The sequence below is a fragment of the Strigops habroptila genome, chromosome 8 (assembly GCF_004027225.2).
Source record: "Strigops habroptila isolate Jane chromosome 8, bStrHab1.2.pri, whole genome shotgun sequence".
Lineage (NCBI taxonomy): Eukaryota > Metazoa > Chordata > Aves > Psittaciformes > Psittacidae > Strigops > Strigops habroptila.
Genome location: NC_044284.2, coordinates 3,655,959 through 3,675,924, shown reverse-complemented (window position 1 = coordinate 3,675,924; position 19,966 = coordinate 3,655,959). Strand labels below are relative to the sequence as shown.

General features: G+C 39.7%; 1 protein-coding gene across 1 annotated transcript in view; it reads left to right on the top strand.

The window, feature by feature from the left end:
• The window catches only part of LOC115611913, a 505,339-nt gene that overhangs the window by 240,284 nt on the left and 245,089 nt on the right, over positions 1-19,966 (top strand). The window contains exon 8 of the mRNA XM_030495581.1: positions 4,542-4,644. Coding sequence (XP_030351441.1) covers positions 4,542-4,644 — 103 coding nt within the window. The remainder of the gene's footprint in view (positions 1-4,541; positions 4,645-19,966) is intronic.

The window sequence follows — 19,966 nt, the reverse complement described above, 5'->3', positions numbered from 1 at the left end:
GTGAAGGAATGTTCTGGAAGCATCTGAAGCAGCAGCTGTTAGTAGCGGCTCTGCGCCCTGCAGGTGCTCTGCATCTCATGTGCTCGCTCTACCCAATGGGGATCAATCCCTTCACTTAAATCCAAACCATTCCCAGCTGGAGGCAAGCAGACAGTGGGTAAAAGGAGAGTATGAAGCCTACAGCCAGTAAATCTTTATGTAGTTCAGAGAACATGTTTATAAGAAAGCAGGAGTGGCAGTCTCCTGGAAGGAGTGGTAGTCCTAGCTGAAATCATGGGGAAACTTTACAAGTGAGCTGAATGTGTTTGTGCAAAGGGAGATTTCTCAGAAGGTAAGATTTGTCTTTTGGTTCACCAAAAAGGATTTTAAAAAAGGAAATTAAAAACCCACTGAACCACTTCTGTGGTTAAAAGCGTACTCCTGGAATTTTGGAGTGTTTAAAGCAGGTCAAAATGCACCCTTTCTCAGAAAATGTTAAATTCTGTTGAAGTATATACTTAGTCTTCTAAGAAACACTAACATTCCAAACTGAAGGAGCAGATTTTCCATTGGAAGTCTTCGAGCTTCAGATTTAGATTATAATATAGAGTAGCATTTCTGCAGCCAAGTACTTAGTGTGATGGGTACTAAAACTGTATGAGATTAGCTAATGTGCTTTTCTGTGATGTGCAAAGTGAATGCCAGGCTGCAGCATTGTACCTGACTGCAGTAGCATGAAGTTATGCTTCAACAGCGTTCCATTGTAATGTAGGATTTTGAAGGCAGGGAGGCAGTCTCTGGAGTGTTGCACATCAGCAAGGAATTATTTTTGAAGGTAGAAAATAAAGGAAGAGTTTGAACTGATGATTAGAACAACTAAATGGGGAGCAGCGAAACTTCGAGTGTTAGTATTACACCCAGCCATATAACAATAACTAAATGAAGCATGTATTTAAAATTTGGTGAGAAGCTTTTGTACATTTCAGTTCTGTTTGGCTCAGCGGGTGTGCTGCACTTTAGACTTCAGTCTCCAGGGCTGTCAATCCAGCAACTTTCACAAGCACTATATTCGCTTAAAAGCTGAAAGAGAAAAATAGAAGGGGATGATGTTAATAGCATTTAGCACTTATGTAGCTTTTTCCTTCCTGAAAGTACAGTGCAAACATGAGGTAATTAACAAGTACTTTGTCTTGGAGATGCGGATGTGTATCTAAACAACCTTTAAGTAAGGAGAATACAGGCATGTAAGACCAATCTATGTCCCATTGCACGTTTTTAAGGATAAATATTACAAAGTGGCATTTATGGTATAATTTCTTCCTGCAGTGGGTCAGAAAGTCCAGCTTGTGGAAACCAACACAGTGTATTTCTGCATGCAGGGCTCCTTCTTTGTGCGAAGAACTTATTGTAATAAGTTTAGATTTTATTTGATGAACTGCCTGCTGTAGGAAACCACTGGCAAGTTATACAAGGAGGTGTGTTGTTTGAGTAGAGTCGAAATATGTAGTTAGGTTACACAGATGTACAGGCTATTCAAACTGTCAACAGCTTCTGAGCAAGTTACTGTGCCTGCTTCTCTCCATCAGCTCCACCATCTACTCTCCTTGTATTAGGTATTCTGAATCTGGCCCACAAAGCCCTGTACTCTTGGACAGAGAGGCATCCATCTAATCTACTTCTTAAAAAGTTCAAAGTCTTAGAAAGTGATAACCAGAAAGGAGAGATTGAGCTGGCACTGAGAGAACTGAAATCCTTTTAAGGGGGAGAAGGGACAGACATTAAGGATAAAACTCCAGGTCACAGATTTAACCTTTCTCTAGAAAGGAGGAAGAAAAGTGTTGGCAGCTCTGTTTTCAGTGTGCTGCTTTTTGTGGTTAAAATAAAAGTGGTGTTTGCAAAGCTGGAAGTAGACTCATAAGTCAATTTGATAATTAAAGAGTTGTTCTGAGCCCTTGAACTACCAAGGGCCATCAGTGCAAATCAGCCAGGATGCAGAGCAAAATCTACTGGGGGAATTGGCCATTTCACTCTCCTCTTCATTCTTAGGCCATTATGACTTTAGGATGGCAAATCTGTCAATTTTGCAATTTCCTCCAGTAATAGAGTTTTGGCAGAAGCTGATGCCTCTCTGTATTGTACTCATGCACAGTTAGGTAACCAGTGCATGCTCCATTTAAGAGAGGCACAGAAAGCTTCTCAAAGTTACTGCATTATAGTCTCTCTCTCTGTGCTGAGCTCAGCTGCTTGGGAGCAGAGGAGGTGTGAAAAGGCTTGTTAATAAAAGTCTGTTTAGATTTCATTACTGTGAGCAGCCAAATCAAGACAATACAGATCTTGCCAACCCTCTGAGAATTTCGGTCCTCTCTGGAAATACTTTCTTTCCTGCACTGGATACCTTTCCCAGTTGAACTTTTCTGCATTGCAAGCAGAGCTCTCCTCTGCTGCCTTTGAAGAATAGAAAGAATGAAGACTCCTTTCCAGTTGTAGAGAATGGTGTGTGAAAGAAGAAAGGAGCAGGGCGAGTCTTGTTTCTCCTACTCAGATACACTGAAGAAAACCCATCCAGCTCAGCCTTCTGTTTCCCCCTTTTTGTTTTTAGTACTAGAAAGGGGAACTCCTTTTTGTTGCAGGAGGAACAAAGGTGACTGGCACAGAGGATGGGCTAGATGTGGCAATCTGGCAGACTGTTGTTGCAGAAATGCCAGGGAAAAGGACATAACTGACTGGGCCATGGCTAGATAGGCAATTATAGGTTCATCATGTTCCATTCATTTGAAGTTTGGGGAAGTCTTGTCAAGCTCAAGCATGGCTTTTGCCTTGTGCCAAAAGCATCTTATTGACCAGGTCTAGAGAAGTCTCCTACCAAGGGTAACTGGAAGAGAGCATGCAGTGAACCATGAGGAACTCCTGAGCAGTGAAATACACCTGAGCATTTCTGAAAGCAAGCTGTAGTTACAGAGGTATCTTTGGCTACATGACCAGCCTTAGTCTTTAAGTAATTTCAGGACTTCAGTGATCTTTTTCAGATCACTATGAAAGAAGAATCCTAACCTGTGTCAGACTTGGCATGTGGGATGGAAGGCCTGTTTTTTTCTCCGAGAGCATTAAACCTCTCCACTTTCATCACTGTGATTTCCTTTGTTGTGGTCTTTTAAATGTTCTTCAAGGTATACTTAGATATTTATTAAAGTTTTTAATGCTTAAATCGTGATGAAAGCAGATGTAGGTCTCCTAACTATAAATGCTGCTCTTCCTCTCTGTATTGGCATAAATAATCGCCTGAATATACTGAAAATATATATATATACAGCTAGTAATAAATGACATGAAATGGTTGCTGGGAAGCTGGGTCAATCGTCTTAGTCATATATTCCCCTGTGTTACACGTTATAAATTCAAAGGTTAATAAATTCATATTTAACTTGTTTTTTCACTTGTCCACTTGTATTTTCTAAATAACTCTCAAATTTTACATGATTAATGACCTAACTTAATCAAAAGGAAAATCGTTCAGAGAAGAACACATTTTAAATAGCACATTGCCATACCCTACCCGTATTTTGCATCATTACTGAGTGATAACATAATACAGTTAATGAATACCTTTCTCCTCACTGTAACTTCTTTGTCATCACGAGTAGAATTTAGTCCTTTTCATCTTTTGTAATGTCATGGCTTTTGGTGTTATGTTCAGTGCTTGCAGTACCTAGCTCCATCAGGAGATCCAGAAAGGGTGATACTTCATTTATTCCATCACTGCAATCTGTGCTGTAGAGTTACTTAACAAAAACATTTTGTTATGTGAAGTGTTTAGTAGTGTAGTCATTGAAGTCAATATGACTTTCACAATTGATTTCAATCAGAAGAGGACCATGTTGACTGTGACTGTGTCACCCCAGTAAAAGATGAACACTGTGCCCTTTTAAGTAATGTATCACACCTATATTTTTGAGAGATCACTTGTAAGAAATGCCCTGCAAGAGGAGGGGAAGCGAGATGTGCCTGTTAGTGCAAAACTTACCTTCATAATTCTCTTTCTGCTTGCAAGAGAAAAATGTAGAATGTAAGGCATGTGCTGTATATGAATATTTGTTCAAGCTGTCTTCTCATACATTGCCTTTCTGATGCTACATGGTGTTCTCCTGCACTGTTTTGCAGCACACTGGCTAATGTCCTGCTTTGAAAATTATCCATTAAAATTTTATCAATATTGTGTTTTGGTGAGACAGTATGAGGAAATGCCATTGGAAAATTAGATTCCTCTTTGACATCAGGCGCCCAGTCAGCAATCCAATCCCATGTGTTTCTACTGAGACATTAGGATTTGATATAATTTTGGGCAGAAAACATTTTAAAATGAAACAATTGAATTTTCTAGATGGTCTTGGGGACCACTTAGCTTAAGAGAATACACTTCCAAATCAAAAGCCTTTCAATCATTGTAAATATTATTTGGCTGATATTTGCTTTATGTGTAGTAGCAGTTTGAATTTGTATTGAATGTTTGACTGGCTCGTGCTCGCATAGATGATATATGAAATGATTATTTCATGTTTTTCTAGTGTTTGCATGGCAAATGACATCTGGCTGACAGGAACTTGGAGAAATGGGATACGAAGTGAATGCTGCAGTTATCACGGTATCATATTTATCAAACGGCTTAAGGTTGGTCTGTCTTTGTTTAACGTATGAAACCCACAGCAATGAATAAGAAACAGCACTATTTTTTGTGAAACTGAGCCGCTTAGAAAATGAAGATAGATGAAGAAAAGTTAATGGCATCCTGTATTCTGTTCATAGAATTAATGTATGTAGACAATCGTGCATTCTGGCTGAAAGAATGTTCCCAACTTGTTTGGAGGGGGTTTGTTTTGCTGTTACACCTTTAAATTTCGGTTAATGTTATAGAATTCATGTGCACTAAATCACAGAGACAGGGAAGTCTGGAATAAGCTACTATAGCAGATTGGCACAGTTCTCTTTACACTGCAAGTGTCCAACTACACAAGACTAAGGGCAAGTTTAATTCTGATTGCATTATAACTGAAATGTACCTGTTGAAATACTGTCTCCAACCAAACATACCCTAACACTTTTTCATGAAGCTGTTGACATGTCATTTGTCTAATGGTAAGTTCTGTCTTGCTAGAATACAATACAGGTTTTAAAAGTTAGAATATTACTTAACAGTTCCAAACGTGGTATGAAAATTGATGATTTTCTTTACAAATGTGACTTCAGCCTCTAAAAAAAGGCATTTTCAAAATGCATGCTGTTTGAGAGGAAGCTCTGCTGTAATGTTACATGGCAATGACAAAAGTGATACAGGGAAATGTCCAGCTTCTGGCCATGCCCTGGCAGGGGGAGGATTTGGCTATAGTACTCTGCCTGAAAGGCTCTCTTGGATATTCTTTGTCATTGTCTTGGTATCATTCACCCTTACAGGTCATTGAGACTATGGGCTCTGTGTGGAAAAAACCCACTCCTACAGAACTCTCTCATTATTTCCCCGCTATTCTGGGAAGGAATGAACCTGGGGGCTGTTACACTTATGGATGTGGAGTTCAGAGGAGAAAAGCAATATGAGGGTCTATGGAGATGGTGAGGAGGGTAGAACAGACTGGGAGAGGAAGTCTGCCTAAGAAAGACGGAGAGAGGTCAGACTAAGTAATCCAAAAATAATTGTATCTGTACTGCTGCCAAGTGATTTTCTGATCTATGAAGTTATCAAGCTGAGAGCACTCAGCATCTTCCAGGGCTTGGACCCTTCCTTTTAAACAGCTTTGAGGTCCAATTGACAGGAAGAAAGAAGTGACAGTCATTTTTCTTTAGGTCTGCAATTACCAAGTCTATTTGGGAAACTTAACAAAAAACAAAACAAAAGTGGGGCAAGAAGACAAAGAAAAGACTTCAAAATTGTTCAGAGAGGAGAATTCTATTCCCCTAAGTGAACCTCAGGAGGAGCCCATCTATTTACTGATGATACGGGGAATTTGCCTGTTCTCCTTTGTTAGAGATCAGCAGTGTGATTACCCTCCGCTCCTCACTTTTGCCAACATCTCCAGTCAATAAAGACTTGCCTTTCCTAGCAGTCGTGGGCTTTCATGAATATGCTTTGTACTTGTAGATGAAGAACATAAAATATTTACCTTGTGTTGGCTTAGGATGTCGTGGCAAACAACTTGTCATGTAGGAAACACTAAGTACCTTATCACTTAAAATAAGAAGTCCTAGGTTTTTGGAGCTTTTCTGAATGGGTCCTATTCCCTCTTGCAATTCCGTGTCCTGATGGATTGTTACAGATGGAGTATTATATAGCATATTCCGCTTACCTGTTTTCTACGTTGTCATTTTTTATATTGAACACAAACCTTTTCTTTGGTTCCTCTAAAGCTCAAGACACCTGATGTCAGTCATTCCTAAAACATGTTCTGTTGTCCTCCTGCAATGAATGTCTCTGAACTCTCCTTGTCTCTTTCAGTTGAGGTGGGCCAGTCCCCATGTCTCAAACATTTGTGTCTTTTCTTACTGACAAAATGATTCACATAAAAGTGTTTTGAACTGCTTTGAAACAAGCCTGCAAGTGCTTCTGCCTCCTCTAGAGCTAAAAATCACATACGTCTTCAATTTATTTTTTCACTTCCATTCAGCAGTGTTGTATTATGCTATGTAGTATTTCTGTCTCTACTTTGTTATATGAAACAAAGCTGTTCTAGTTTCTTAGCCAGTGTTATTTATGCTCTGTGATAATGTATATTACACTTGTATTTGTCTACTTCTCCATCTACCTAGCCACACACTCAGATTTTATCAGCTTCTGGTTAAGATTGCTAGACTTCCTGTATGCCAACACAAACAGAAAGCAAGGAAGTAAGTGGTTAAGTCATTCAACACCCCATTTACACTATTCTCTTCAGCTCTCTTTCTCAGTCTCAACTACTTCACTTCCAATGTCCACAGTCTGCACATTTCCAGCTTCACCCTGCTTACATTAGTTTTCTTCTGGTTACTATTTAAGACAGTATTTCTTTGGCCTGCTGCATGATTTTATACTTTATCTTGAGTATTTGCACCCCAAACTAAGACATCATCATTAATTACAAATTAAAATGTCTGTAGGTCATGGTTATTTGCTACACTGCAAGTTCTAAGACTGAAGGAAAACTACCTAGCTGTAGGACTGTCCGTGATAAGGCTGAAGATGTGATCTGCATTCTATGAGATACTTTGGTAGACAGCTTTGGGATAAAATTTCCAAAGGTATGGGTAGATTGGATTTTCAAAACTATGGAGGGGTGAAAAGTCTAATGGGATCTTTCTAATATTTTTAATCCTTTTTATTTCATACTTCTATTATTTCATCGTTAGAAATGATAGAAAATTAGAAATCTGTCCCTAAACTGAGGCACAATATTCTCCATTGTACTTACTTTCTGGCTGGGTTTAGTCTTTCTGTCCTGCACCTTACCTTATTTAGCATTATGATAACAACTGCACTACTGGTCCAGTCAGTCAGTGTCTCACTCCACCTTCAGTTAAGATTTCAGTTTCTCTTTGCAAATATAACGTGGTCATTTATGCTTGGTGTAATATTGGAATTTATCAAAGCCGTGGATCATCTTTTTAAGAGCTGAGGGTCTGGGAAACACTTCATTGCATTCTTTAATATTGTCCCTTGTGTGTTGAGGCATGCTTCTTAATAGTTTGCATTTACAGTGTGTTTCACAGAACAAGGATAGGTCAGGCTGTCTCTATTGATCTTTTGAACCTTCCTCAGACTGTGGGGAAAGTCAGATTGGTCAAAGGTCTGATCCCTTTGAAAGTTGGATCTTGGCACTTTCTTCTGTGTGGGTGAAGATGAAAGTGAATGAATGACACTTTATATAAACAACCTTTCCTTTTCAAGAGAAGACTAGTAGCACCTACACGAACAGATATACTCTACAGGAACTGAGTTCTCTAGACAGTGTTAATGTCAGTTGCAGTACTTGCAAGTGAATTTTTAGGCATTTGTAAGGAGCAGTGTGTGTATATGTGTATGTACTGTAAGAGCCAGAGAAAATATATTCACTTTTATTTAAAGACTAAATCTAGTATGAGCTGTGATAGACTGATGAACTGCCTGAGACATTTCACTACAATAGCAGACACTGAATATATTTTGTTTAAAGTTTGATTGGCAGAAGGCAGCAGGAAGGAGGGGAAAAGCATATGGTCATGGGCACACGGACGAAGCCACAAACCCTCTTCCCTTTTCTTCCCTGTTTTACTCCCCAGCTCATGCCTTTAGAAGAGTCTTTAGGTTAACAGCAATCCTGAGGTATGGAACCATAATGATAAAAGCACTCCAGAAAGGGTGGAATGGAAAAGAAAGAGTAGAATCCCGCAGGGCAGATCATACAGTGCTGATAAATAAAGTCGTATTTTGTAGTTCACACTTTGTGTTCTCACGTTCAGAAAAAGTATAATTGAGACCAATTCTCTAAATGATGAGTCCATTTAAAGCTGAATTACAATTGACAGTAAAACATTTTAAAGATATCTAGTCCGTCTCTTGTTATTAACTTTTTCTGTTATGCCAAAGGCAGTACAAAGATGGAGAAAGAGAGGGAAAGAAGGAAAAATAAGTCTTGGCTCCCGGAAGAGTGGAGCCAGTATTTGGGTTTTCCCTTGCATTCCATTTGTCTTCTGTTACTTTCTTCCCCCTTTTCTCTTGCAATGTCAGCCCACAACAGATGCTCGAGGTCCAGTTCTCAACCACTTTAAACGCTACTTGTAGCTCTCATTTTCCTTCAGCTTCATTTACCTTCACAAAGTTCCAGGGTAGTTAAGAAAAGAATGTTGCCTGCTTGAAACGTTGCTTTTGCTAGTGGCAACACACTAGTGTAGTGGAAGGTATTTGTCCTCCTAGATTAGAAGGGTTTCCATTCTTGTCCATGGACATCTTAGGCTGGAGAAAACAAGTATGGAAAGAGCAGAAAGCCATTTATACCCCTCTGTTACGGCTGAATATCGTTATGACGCATCTGAAGATGTTACTGGTAACTGGTTTTGGCTTAATCCGTTTAATGTTTTAGTAGAATATTTGCTTTTCCTCCCCTCTGTATTAACTTTCTAAGGTTGGAGTTCTGTGTTCTAATTGTTGAGGGGTTTTTCTTGTTATTTTAAATGGCTTTGGTCCATATTAATAAAATTAGACTCTATTTATAGATTTTTAACTAGTAGAAGTCACTGTGTGTACTCTGCAGGTAATCACATGGCGCTCAAACCAGAAAAACATCATGTGGAAAGCTGCCATAGTGATGATAATAGCTGCGAATTCCAGTGATACTTCTAGGGATGGACAGATCCTTCCAGGATATTTGTGGATGTCTAGTCCTTATGTGGACTAATCCTTTTCCAAGTCTTCTGTATAGATAAAATTGGACTCGAAGCTCATCAATCTGAACAGCCCTCTAGTAACAGCTATTTTGAAGTCTAAAATCGTTTAGAAACACTGTTTCACCATCCACAAAGTTGACTTTGGCTCTGTTAGTAGAGACCCTAACATCTCAGAAACACAGAGATCTCATTTCATACCTAAAATAAAATGGGATTTAGATTGCTATGCCCTAACCATAGCCATGTGGTAGGAGACTGATAAATTCACATGAGAATGTCTGCTTTCCTTCTGACAAACAGCTCTCTCCTCCTACCAGCAACCATTTCAGTATAATATATTTTCAAAGTAATCTTTCCTTCATTGGCAGACTACAGTATTTTATGATTTTGTAGCTTTTGTTTCCTTCATGGGTGAACACTTCCACCAAATTCATTTAATATCTATTAACTTAGATTTTTACAGGATCAGATGGCTTCTGTATCTCGTTACAACGTTCCTCATAATTTATTTCTTCCAGTTTGATACCGCTGCATACTTAGAACTTGATTTCTGTTCTGTTATCCCATCTAAAAGTAGGGTCTTGACAAGAGGCCTATCTTAGGAAATCGTGCACCACCTCAGAGGGACAATTTTGCCCCTCTTTTCTTGAAGGAGGCCTTTCTGTTGAATTTCTACTCTTCAGGTAGTTCTTTCCAGATAGCCAAATCTTCTGTTGTTTGATTGGGGCATGTCTTTGTTCTGAGAACTGCTCTCATGGTATGGTAGGTAGGTTTTTAAAACTAGTTGACTTTCTACATTCAGATCTGGATCTGTTAGTGCATTCTTACGCTGTTCCACCTCTCCTTGGCTCTCTTGGCTCTTTTTCAGAGGTCAATGTTGATATCGAGACTCAAAATGTTAGTGTAAATAACACAACCCACATTTCTACTTTCTTCCAAGGGTCAGTTTCCCAAAGAAAGGATTGGGTAGTTTTGGAGGCAATAGCGGTGCAAATTATAAGAGGTATGGCTCATATTCTGTTCTATTTCTTAAACTATGAAGCTCACCCTGCCACATGAGACTTCATCCTGGAAACATAACTGTTTGTATTTGAAGATGTCCAGAGTACTTAAGCTACAGCTACTCTGGAAATAAATATACTATGCATTAACATTTGAATATTCATGTCCAGAGTTATTTTCTGTGTTGATACAGGTATTTTCTCATCTGTATTATGGATAGCTCCTGTAAAATACAAGATTTAAAAAGGCACAAAATGGGGAAGAGGGAAAAACCAGAAAATGTGTGTGGGTTTTCTTAAATTAGACTGAAAAGAAGTAAAAAAAATAATAAATAGTGAAGAAAAAAAAAAAGGCTGGGAAGCCATTGCTTGTTGTTTAAGAATTGTGGGTAGTTACACTCCCAGTCAGGGGTGGCTGGTGCATAGGCTTCGTTTCCACTGAGGCAGCTTCAGGCTCATAACTGACAGAAGATGGAAGGGCAATTTGTAGGCTATGTGAAAATGTGTGGTATGAGTGTTTTGGCAGACTTGTACAAACTTCAGTGTCCAGTATTAGGCATCATTTGCAGATATGTGTGTGCCCAGTCACAGGTAATTGAGTTACACTATTCTGTTGTGAACCTCCAAGCAGGCTGCGTTACTAGTTCTAGCTCTCAGACATAAATGTTCCTGTGAGGGCACAACTGCCCTGTTAACTATTGGCACAAGTTTTAAGGTACATTAATCTCACTTGAAGCTCTGTGCAGAACCAAGAGCTCTCTCTAGATATTTGTTTAGTTAATTTTCTTCAGATTTCAGATTTCAGAACTGAGATGTTCTACTGAAATGCACTTTTAGGTTTCTTGATGGTTATTATCTTGTCGGTTAACCATGTTACTGGTTATTAAGTTGGCTTTGCTGAATGGCAATTCATGTAGCATTAAATAAAAATTACATAATGTAGCATTAAGTAAAAACAGAATATGTAAGTTCTATGTTTGTACTTGCACATATATATACGTGTGTGTATATCTGTATACACTTTTAGAAGGTCATGTAATGACAGGACAAGGGGGAATGGCTTTAAACTGATAGAAGGGAGATTTAGATGAGACACAAGGAAGAAGTTCTTCCCTGTGAGGGTGCTGAGGCGCTGGCACAGGGTGCCCAGAGGAGCTGTGGCTGTTCCATCCCTGGCAGTGTTCAAGGCCAGGTTGGACACAGGGGCTTGGAGCAACCTGCTCTAGCAGAAGGTGTCCCTGCCCGTGGTAGGGGGGTGGAGCTGGGTGAGCTTTAAGGTCCCTCCCAACCCAAACCAGTCTGGGATTCTATGATATGTATTTGTATACATAATAATGTAGTTTGGGTTTGGGGATGATGTGTTTCTGAAAGAACCTGTACAAAAGAAAATCAGAAGCCATCTATTTGCCTGTACAATAGGACTACTAAGGAACTTCCAGTATACCTTTTTTCTTGCTATCTTCCAAACACACTCTTTTTAGGTCTAGGCATGAGTGTGAATATGTCTCTAGGGTGGCCATACTGCAACAACTGCCCCAAACCAGGACACTGATTTGTAAGTAAAGCTGAGTTTCTGGGTTCCAACTGCTGGCTATTGTATTTGAGAAGTAATGCAGTTTCTGCCTAGACTGGAGGCACTGACCTAGAAAGATAAACAGGGAGCACATGTTCGGTGCTTGTGAATTACTGTTTGTGGTTTGCTTTGATAATTTTGGCCTTCATATAGGAGTAGTCACTTGTAGACAACTGGCAATTACTTTTGAGGCTGTGGGTATAATCCATTAATATCCCTTAATTTAATGCAACCATCCAAATCAAACATTCTTCTGTTTTTAAAAAAGCCTGCAGGTAATGGAAGCTTCAGAACCTTCATATGTGTAGTGTTACAGTAGAAGAGTCTAATTTCTGTGCTCCAAGACCTGGTAAAGTCCCAAACTCATATTAATGCTACTTCAAGCTTCTAAGGGAGTATTTTGACTGTTTGCCATTGGCCCTGTTGCTTATGGAAAAGCAAGGAACTAAGTTGGTGCCCGCTGGCTTCTTAATATGCCTTTTTAGGGGAGGTCAAAACTTGGGCCAAAGAAAATGGGGGAGCCACCCCAGTGTCTGTGCTTAATGACATTAGCAGATGTGTCTAGAGAACAGAAAACTACAGCTATGAAGTCCTACAGACATCCAGCCTGCCTGGTTTACTGTGGAAAATGGTGGTCCTGGTGGGAAGACTTCCTGTGTGTGCAAGTATTCCTGATTGATATGGTAAAGGTTAGGTTTCCCAAATGAGGAAACAGCTCTCTTCATTCCTAATGCGAAAGATTTTATGCTGTGAGACCTGTATTGAGTATGGATTTCTTGTGTTATATCAGAAAATGTGACCATATTTCAGTGAAAATGTAAAACACTTTGTTTCATTAGTCCGTGTTAGTTTCATTAATCTGTATTAACAGAGTGTAAGAAGTCTCATCAGCAAATTACCTTACAACTGGTAAATAGATACAAAGAGATCCTTAAATCTGTCTTTCTCATCTGGATGTCAGAGTCCATAAAGTGCCTTCCACTGTGATCACTCTCATACAGACAGATCAAGCCATAAATGACTTTGAAAAAGTCAGGCTGAGGAGATCAGTTTAACACGGGCTGAGGAGGTTTAAGCGGTTGCATTCTTCTCTCTGTTTTGAATTGCTCCTTTGTGCAGTCAGTCTCTTAATAATGTGTTATTGTTGTTTATTAGTTCTGAATCTTAGTTTAGTTAGCCTATCTATACACCTTGCCTGCTGCATCATATTTTGGTACTTTCTGGGTACTGCTGCGTGATATTTCTTACAGAAAAGAAATTTCTGAAGAGTAAGATCATACTGGTATGAGAGGAAGCAATATGGAGGATGTGACTTTTGTGTTTTTCCAGTCTTACTGTTCCCTGCAATGGCAAGAAGAAATCACTAATAAATATAAATTTGGTAACCTTCAGAAAACCTTTTGCTGAACAGTCTTGATTTTGGATTTGTACTAGTCTAAGTCATTCCATTTGCATACAAAAATAATCTCTCTTTTTCCCATCTGTTATATTATTGATTTACATCTTTCAGGTAGTTATCTGCAGTGGTGCACACAAACATTCGTAGTTTAATATTGTCACTTTGAGCTGATTTCTTATAGTCTATTGATCATAAACCATGAAAAATTTAGGATACATTTCATCTATCTTTTAAAAGTTTATTACAAACTTTGGAAACCAGTTGCAAGTGGGTTTTACACTAATGGATGCTTTTACATTTGTTTTTGATGCTCCATACTTTTGTGACACTTGATAAATATCACTCTGTAGACCAGTAAATAGTAATTTTGAACTAGCTTAGACCTTGTTTGCTTTGTTTGGATAACTGGGTGTGTGTAATCATGCACACAGACATTCTGAGTCATAGCCTGCCAGCTCAGATGACAATAGATGAAAATGTTTCTTCCTGACGGCTGGCTGTGATCTTGCTCGAGTGAAATCAGTAGGTAGCTTTAGCACACTCCTCCTGGTTGGCAAGTACCATTACAGGTGGTATTAACTGGAGCCCTTCATGACATCCTCAGCTGGTGAATCACACTGACCTGCAGTCATTGGGATGGCCTTTGGAAGATAATGATACATTGGAAATAGACTGAGAGTATCACCTAGGCTTTGAAATGTCTGCTAAGTCATATCGCTCTAGGGTTAGTTTGAGTTAGTATGTGTTAGATACTCCACCAAAACTTGCCTGCTGTGTGCAGATGGAACTCTAATGCAAACCTGGAGTTAGAGCTCAAGATAATACAGCAAAGACAAAGCCCAGTGTGAGTTTGAATAGATGTTTGTCTCTAGTAAAAGGCAAATAGTCTGGAAAAACATGCTACCTGGCAATGATCAGTATGAGACAACCAAGTCAATACAGCTGAAGTCCAGTTTGCTTATCTGTACATCTGTGAAAATAGCCCCTTTCTATCTGTTATTGAATAAAATAGCATGCTTGTCCTTAGCATACAGAACAATGACATGCATCAGTCTCACATTCTAGATATGCAGTCCTTTTCACAGCTCTGAGGAGCTGCTTGCTAACAAATGGTTCTGGGCACCATTATATCCAAAGGTAGTCAACAGTTTGGAAGGAGTTAAGAGAATACTAACAAAAAACATTAAGTTGGAATGATGAAAGTTCTATATGAGGAAAGACCAAAAGAAATATAAATAGTTTGGCTGGTGACTATCTGGGGAAGCCTCATGGTGGTGATATCTGTTAGACTATAGACATGACTTTCAATCATCAGGAAACTCTCTTTAAAGCTGTTGTTCATAACAGGGCTAGCTCTAGTCCTGGGTTACTCCACAGCAAAACTGCTCATGTGACTTAATGCCAGACAGATCACCAGGAGCTGAGGCTTCATTTCACTACACTGATGAACTGGTGAAGGCTTGAGGTCTACCCTAAGTCCTTGCCTCTCCATTTGGTACTTCTAGTGAGAATGGGAGGAAGACGTGCTCTCATACCTCTGTGATGCAGAAAAAGGCAGAGGACTTTATTTCATTGTAGTAGTGCTATGAACAGTTGAGGAGCTTCAGAAAGAAGTCTCTAAAAGACTAGCTTTTGAAGGATTAAACCTATTAAATGGGAAGGAAGGAGGTCTTTAGCTTGAGAACACAATGGAACAGCCCAGTATTAAAGGACTGAAGGATTACTGATCTCACACATTGCTGACAGCATATTCTGTGTCTTTTTATTCCTCCGGAAGTGAAAGACTTTCTTGATCAGAAACTCTTTAAATGTTGAAGTAGCAAGGGAAACTGAGGCTTGAAGTTATAGTTACTGTAGCAAGGCAAGGTGGGGGCTTAGATCTGAAGGTGGAACAGCCACGCTCGATGCTGGAGGGTAAGAATACTTTACACCGTCCCTTTGGGAATGATGGAAGCCCTATTAAAATGAGTCAGTTTAAATTTAGACTGAATGAAGCACTTCAGAATTTACAACAGGGAACAATCCAGCATTGGCAAGAGAACGCACATAATGACCTAATACTGTAAAGATTGTCTATCTCAGTTTCCTGTAGATCTATGAAATGTCTGACTTTTGCAGGGTTTGATTCCAATGTGACCACCAAGAAAACAACACGAGGAAAGCTTGCTTAGACTTGGTGTGGGTGTAATGTTCCCCTGTTTCCTTATGGCAGTCCTAATCTCAGTGATCTGAGCACAAAGCCTTCAGGTTTAGCTGGGGCAGGTTGTAAACTGCTGAGCCCTGCTAAACATCCTCATAGCTGCAAAAGGCACAGGGTTTTTAAGCTTTTATTTGAATAGGCTGTAGCTATTATTAAAATAACCTTCAAGTGTTGACTCAAAATCCCTTCACACTTTGCTAAAATTGTCCTGAAATTTCTGTCATTCTCACTAATATGTTTCATTTTCTGTTCCGCATCCTGTACTTGAGCATTGTGAGAATTCCTCCCTCTTCTACCTGCTCTGTATTAAAAAAATGTCGGTGCCATTTTCCTAAAACAAATAAGTAAAGCGAAATTTTCCGTTTGATCATTTTCTCCATTCTTATTACAAAGTACACTGCATTTAAAGCTGCCTCTTGTCTATTGTTGTTTAAATGACACGTTCAGATCAGGTGCTTTAAAAGTTTGCAGTTACAAATGGAAATGTCTTTATGAAGTATTTATAATCATCTTTGTTTAAATTGTCTTCACACATAGAAGCAAGGTAAGTGAGGCACAGAAAACAGTGTCTTGCTAAAAAGTCCGTGTTTTTGTGAAAGGACACAAGGACTGAGTCTCTTTTTGGTTTCTTTTTTTTCCTTCAGCATATGAAATATTTACTTGTTAGGCAGTATCAGAAATACCCATTTTCCATAGTGCTGTACCAGCCCAACCCATCAATGTGCTGGTTAATTAAGTGTGACCTAAACCAACTTGACTTGAGCTCTGCATTAAATGCACAAAACCCATTTGAGCTGACCAGCAGCAGAAGTGGTACTCAGAGAAATTGAAAAGGATTTCTCCCAAATGCTTTCTACTTACTTACAGCACTCAAGTAATGGCTGAAGATTAGCATATGACATGACAGATTACATTAAGTCATGTCTTTCCAGTGCTTTATGACAGCACTATCACATTAGCTTCTTAGCACTGGCACATCGAGGCATGCAAATGTTTTCAGACCCTCTTATTCAAATCTACAAGCTGACATGGCAGCCTTGATATGATTATTAGTCATTTGAGAGACTTTAATTCACGTCATCAGATAACAGGTTCTGCTAAAAGGTTAGAGAAACTGTCTGCTTTTAATGAAGCCCTCAAAAAAGACCCTCAAAAACCTCACTGCTCAGAGAGAGCCTGATTTGACTTTATTGACAAGATCCCCCTAAGAATGAACTTGAGTTGAATAAGTAAGCAGGCATCTAGAGTGAAAAAAACACTGACTCCATTTAAAAATTAGACTGAACTGGGTTGAAGTCCTATCTTTCCACCTCCCGTTTTGTCTTTCTGGTTTTATCCTAGCCTTAAAGACAAGGTGCTCTGTCTGGAAAATGTTTTCAGCATACGATGTTGAAAAAGGAACAGTGGGGCAAGGACTGGTCTGATACCTTATTGACAGACTTTCATTGTTACACTGAGTGGAGGGCCACTGCAGCTTACCACGAAGGGTTAAGTAATGGTATCTTGTCACAAGGAGCTGTGCAGCACAGTTACAGATTCTGTTTGCACTATTAGTCTGCATCTATTAACATGACTTCATATTCGGATACTATTTTACACTAGAGCATGGTGAATCTGCATTCCAATGGAAATATGTTGTAAACTAGTCACCCATAGATCAGTGGCAATTGGCACAGGCTTTGGTCTGCTTCAGGTGATGGAGGGACGAGTGAGGTGGGAGATAGTCGTCTTCCTGGGCGGTTAGAATGGGAAGGAGGCCTTTACTGTTGAAAGGGATGCTTGTTGATAGTGCAGAGATTTCTCTTTGCAGAAGATGGTGCCGATCCCAGCCAGCATTGCCCCCCAGGCCAAAGATACATGTCACAAAATTGCAGAGAAATGAATCAGAGTTCTTAAAATCCTTCTGACATCAGGGTCACAGTGGCCTCTGCATCGGTAGAGCCTAATGTCAATATGATACAGCCCAGACTTTGCCAGACTTCGAGAAAGGTACCAGTGTCTCTATAGCTGCAGTTCATTGCAGGTTTTGTTACCTGATCCTTTATCCTTGCCTAAGGAGGCGGCTGGATTTTGCTTGTAGACTTTGTAAAGCATCTAGTTTAGAGATCGCTTTGCTTATGCTTTGGGCTTTCTCTAAAGGCTTGCTTTGTTTGCCTCTCAGCAATATGCTGACTTGGAAAGTGGTAAAGTACTTGGGTTCACAGGTATAGTGTATTTAAGCTGATCGTGGCGGTGAAGTTCTGGTTTTGTCCCAGTTCTTTGAAAAGCCAGTTCAGATTCCCTGTATAGGACTTATACTTTGGTTATTGGGACATGCATAGACTGAGTTTGAGAGAAGCTATTGACTGCAGCCAATTCACCTCGGTGTAAAAGACCTCTTTCATATCACCTTTCAGTGTCACCTCTAGCACACATACTCCAGTAACTCTGGTTTTGTTCCTTCTGAGTGTAAATGTGCCAGGTACAAAGCAGCTATGTCCATCTCACTAAATCCTCCCATCTTCATTTGCCTTGCCACTCCTGCAGCTTTGGTCTCAGTGGCGCTCTCGCATCTAACCAACCTGCTGCTTTTTCCATGTATTCCAGCTCTTTTTTTTCACCTGAGCAAAACTGACTGCTGTAAATACTACCAGTATACTAGTGTAATGTACTGCCAGTATACTAATACTGATCTGGCTGTTCTTCATCCCGTTTGATAGGGGCAAATTGACAGGATGAGCAACAAGGCAGTGGCGCACCTCTTTTGTTACTGCTACTACCCTCTTTGTCAAGAGCTTTTCTTTCCTTAACCACATCTCATCACAAGACTCTTCTCTTCTTTGCCAGCATGGACCAACCTTCTTTAGTGTCTGCTTCACTTATTCCTCATCTCCTCTCACATCCATCTTAAAGTGCATCTTTCAGCCTTGCTTATGCTTGTTAATTTCTCTCTCTCATTGGATTTATAATCAAGTACATTAATGGATTCATCATGCAATGTCTTTGTAACTGTGTTATGCAGTTTAAACTGTTGCTTTATATAACTGTACAGTGTTTTGTGCCACAGTTTGTGTGAAGGCTATATACAATATGATTACTCTGCTGTATTCTAACCAGATTTTTGTGGTGTTTTGTCTGAAATGGTAACAGGATCTTCAGTTATGTTATGTCATTGCTCATGGATTAATTTCCAAGACTAAAATGAAATATTTAGCCTTCAGTCTTGCAATTTCCACATGAGTTCTCCCACTGAGGTTGAAAATAATTAGGCCTGTTTATGGAACATTTTGGCAACTGGCAATATAGGCAACTGAAAACAGAGGGGTTTGGAGCAACTTTCTCAGTTGTATCATTGAACCTTCCTACCTGTGGCAGGAATAAAGAGATACAGAATTACAGTAAAAGGCAGGACATAACCGTAGTAATAGTTTTTCCTCATCACAGAATAAGTGTATGGGCTCTCTTACCATAGGTTATCCTTGAAGCTGTAAACCTGGTTAGGTAAAACAAATTAACCAAAAGGTCAATATCCATATATATGTATCTCTGTCAATAGTATGTATAAGTAAAGATAAAAACATATAATTTCTGTGAGTCCTCATGGCATAGGGCACATCACTCCCCAAAGTGATCCTTATGGGATTTGGCATAAACTAGCTTGGCTGAAGGCTACTTCTTTTAAGTCATCCATCATTTCAGTATGGCTGAGTACTTGCTGTGAGAAGGAAGTTCTATACATCTTTCTCCTGCAGCTCTACTGGTAGCAGAAACCTTAAGCAATCTGTTACTGCCCGGGGTGTGGAGAACCCATCCCTTGGATCCAGCGTCAGCATCCCTGTGTTAGTGCCGGCACAAGCCTTAAATCCTCAGTCTCTGCAGGCTGGCACAATCCCAACCCCAAAATGGCTCCATTCTGCTTTATGGGTTGATGTCAGTAGTGGAGGGAAATAACAGGGAATGGCTTCCAAACTGGAGCTGCCAGTTGCTGTCCCTTCAGCTCCAGTCCCAGGGAGGGTTCAGCATGGCTCCTGACCGTATTGCATGTCTGACCTGCTTGCATCTCTTCTGTAGATGTATTCCTGATCCTCATTTGCCTTTTCTGAAACACATCGAATAGAAGACTGGGATTAGAGAAACACAAATTATTTTTAAAAGCCCTGCTGAGTCTCTGAAATTTAGCAGATAGTTCTGTGCTTGCAGTTATTTCCATCTTGTAGTTTAATACAAGCTAGAAAATCCATACTGCTTTGCTCCCCTCTGCCTATTTCTTCTGCAAGGAATACTTGTTAATCAATAAAGAATCTGTCCCCTCCTTTTCATTACTTCTAGCCTCCTGCCATACTCATATTCTCTTATACGCAGGTTATGAACAATTCCACTGTCTCAAAATTATTGTTAATGTAATTTAGGGTGGAATGCTGGAGAGTGACAAATGCCAGTGAGTTGAGAGGCTT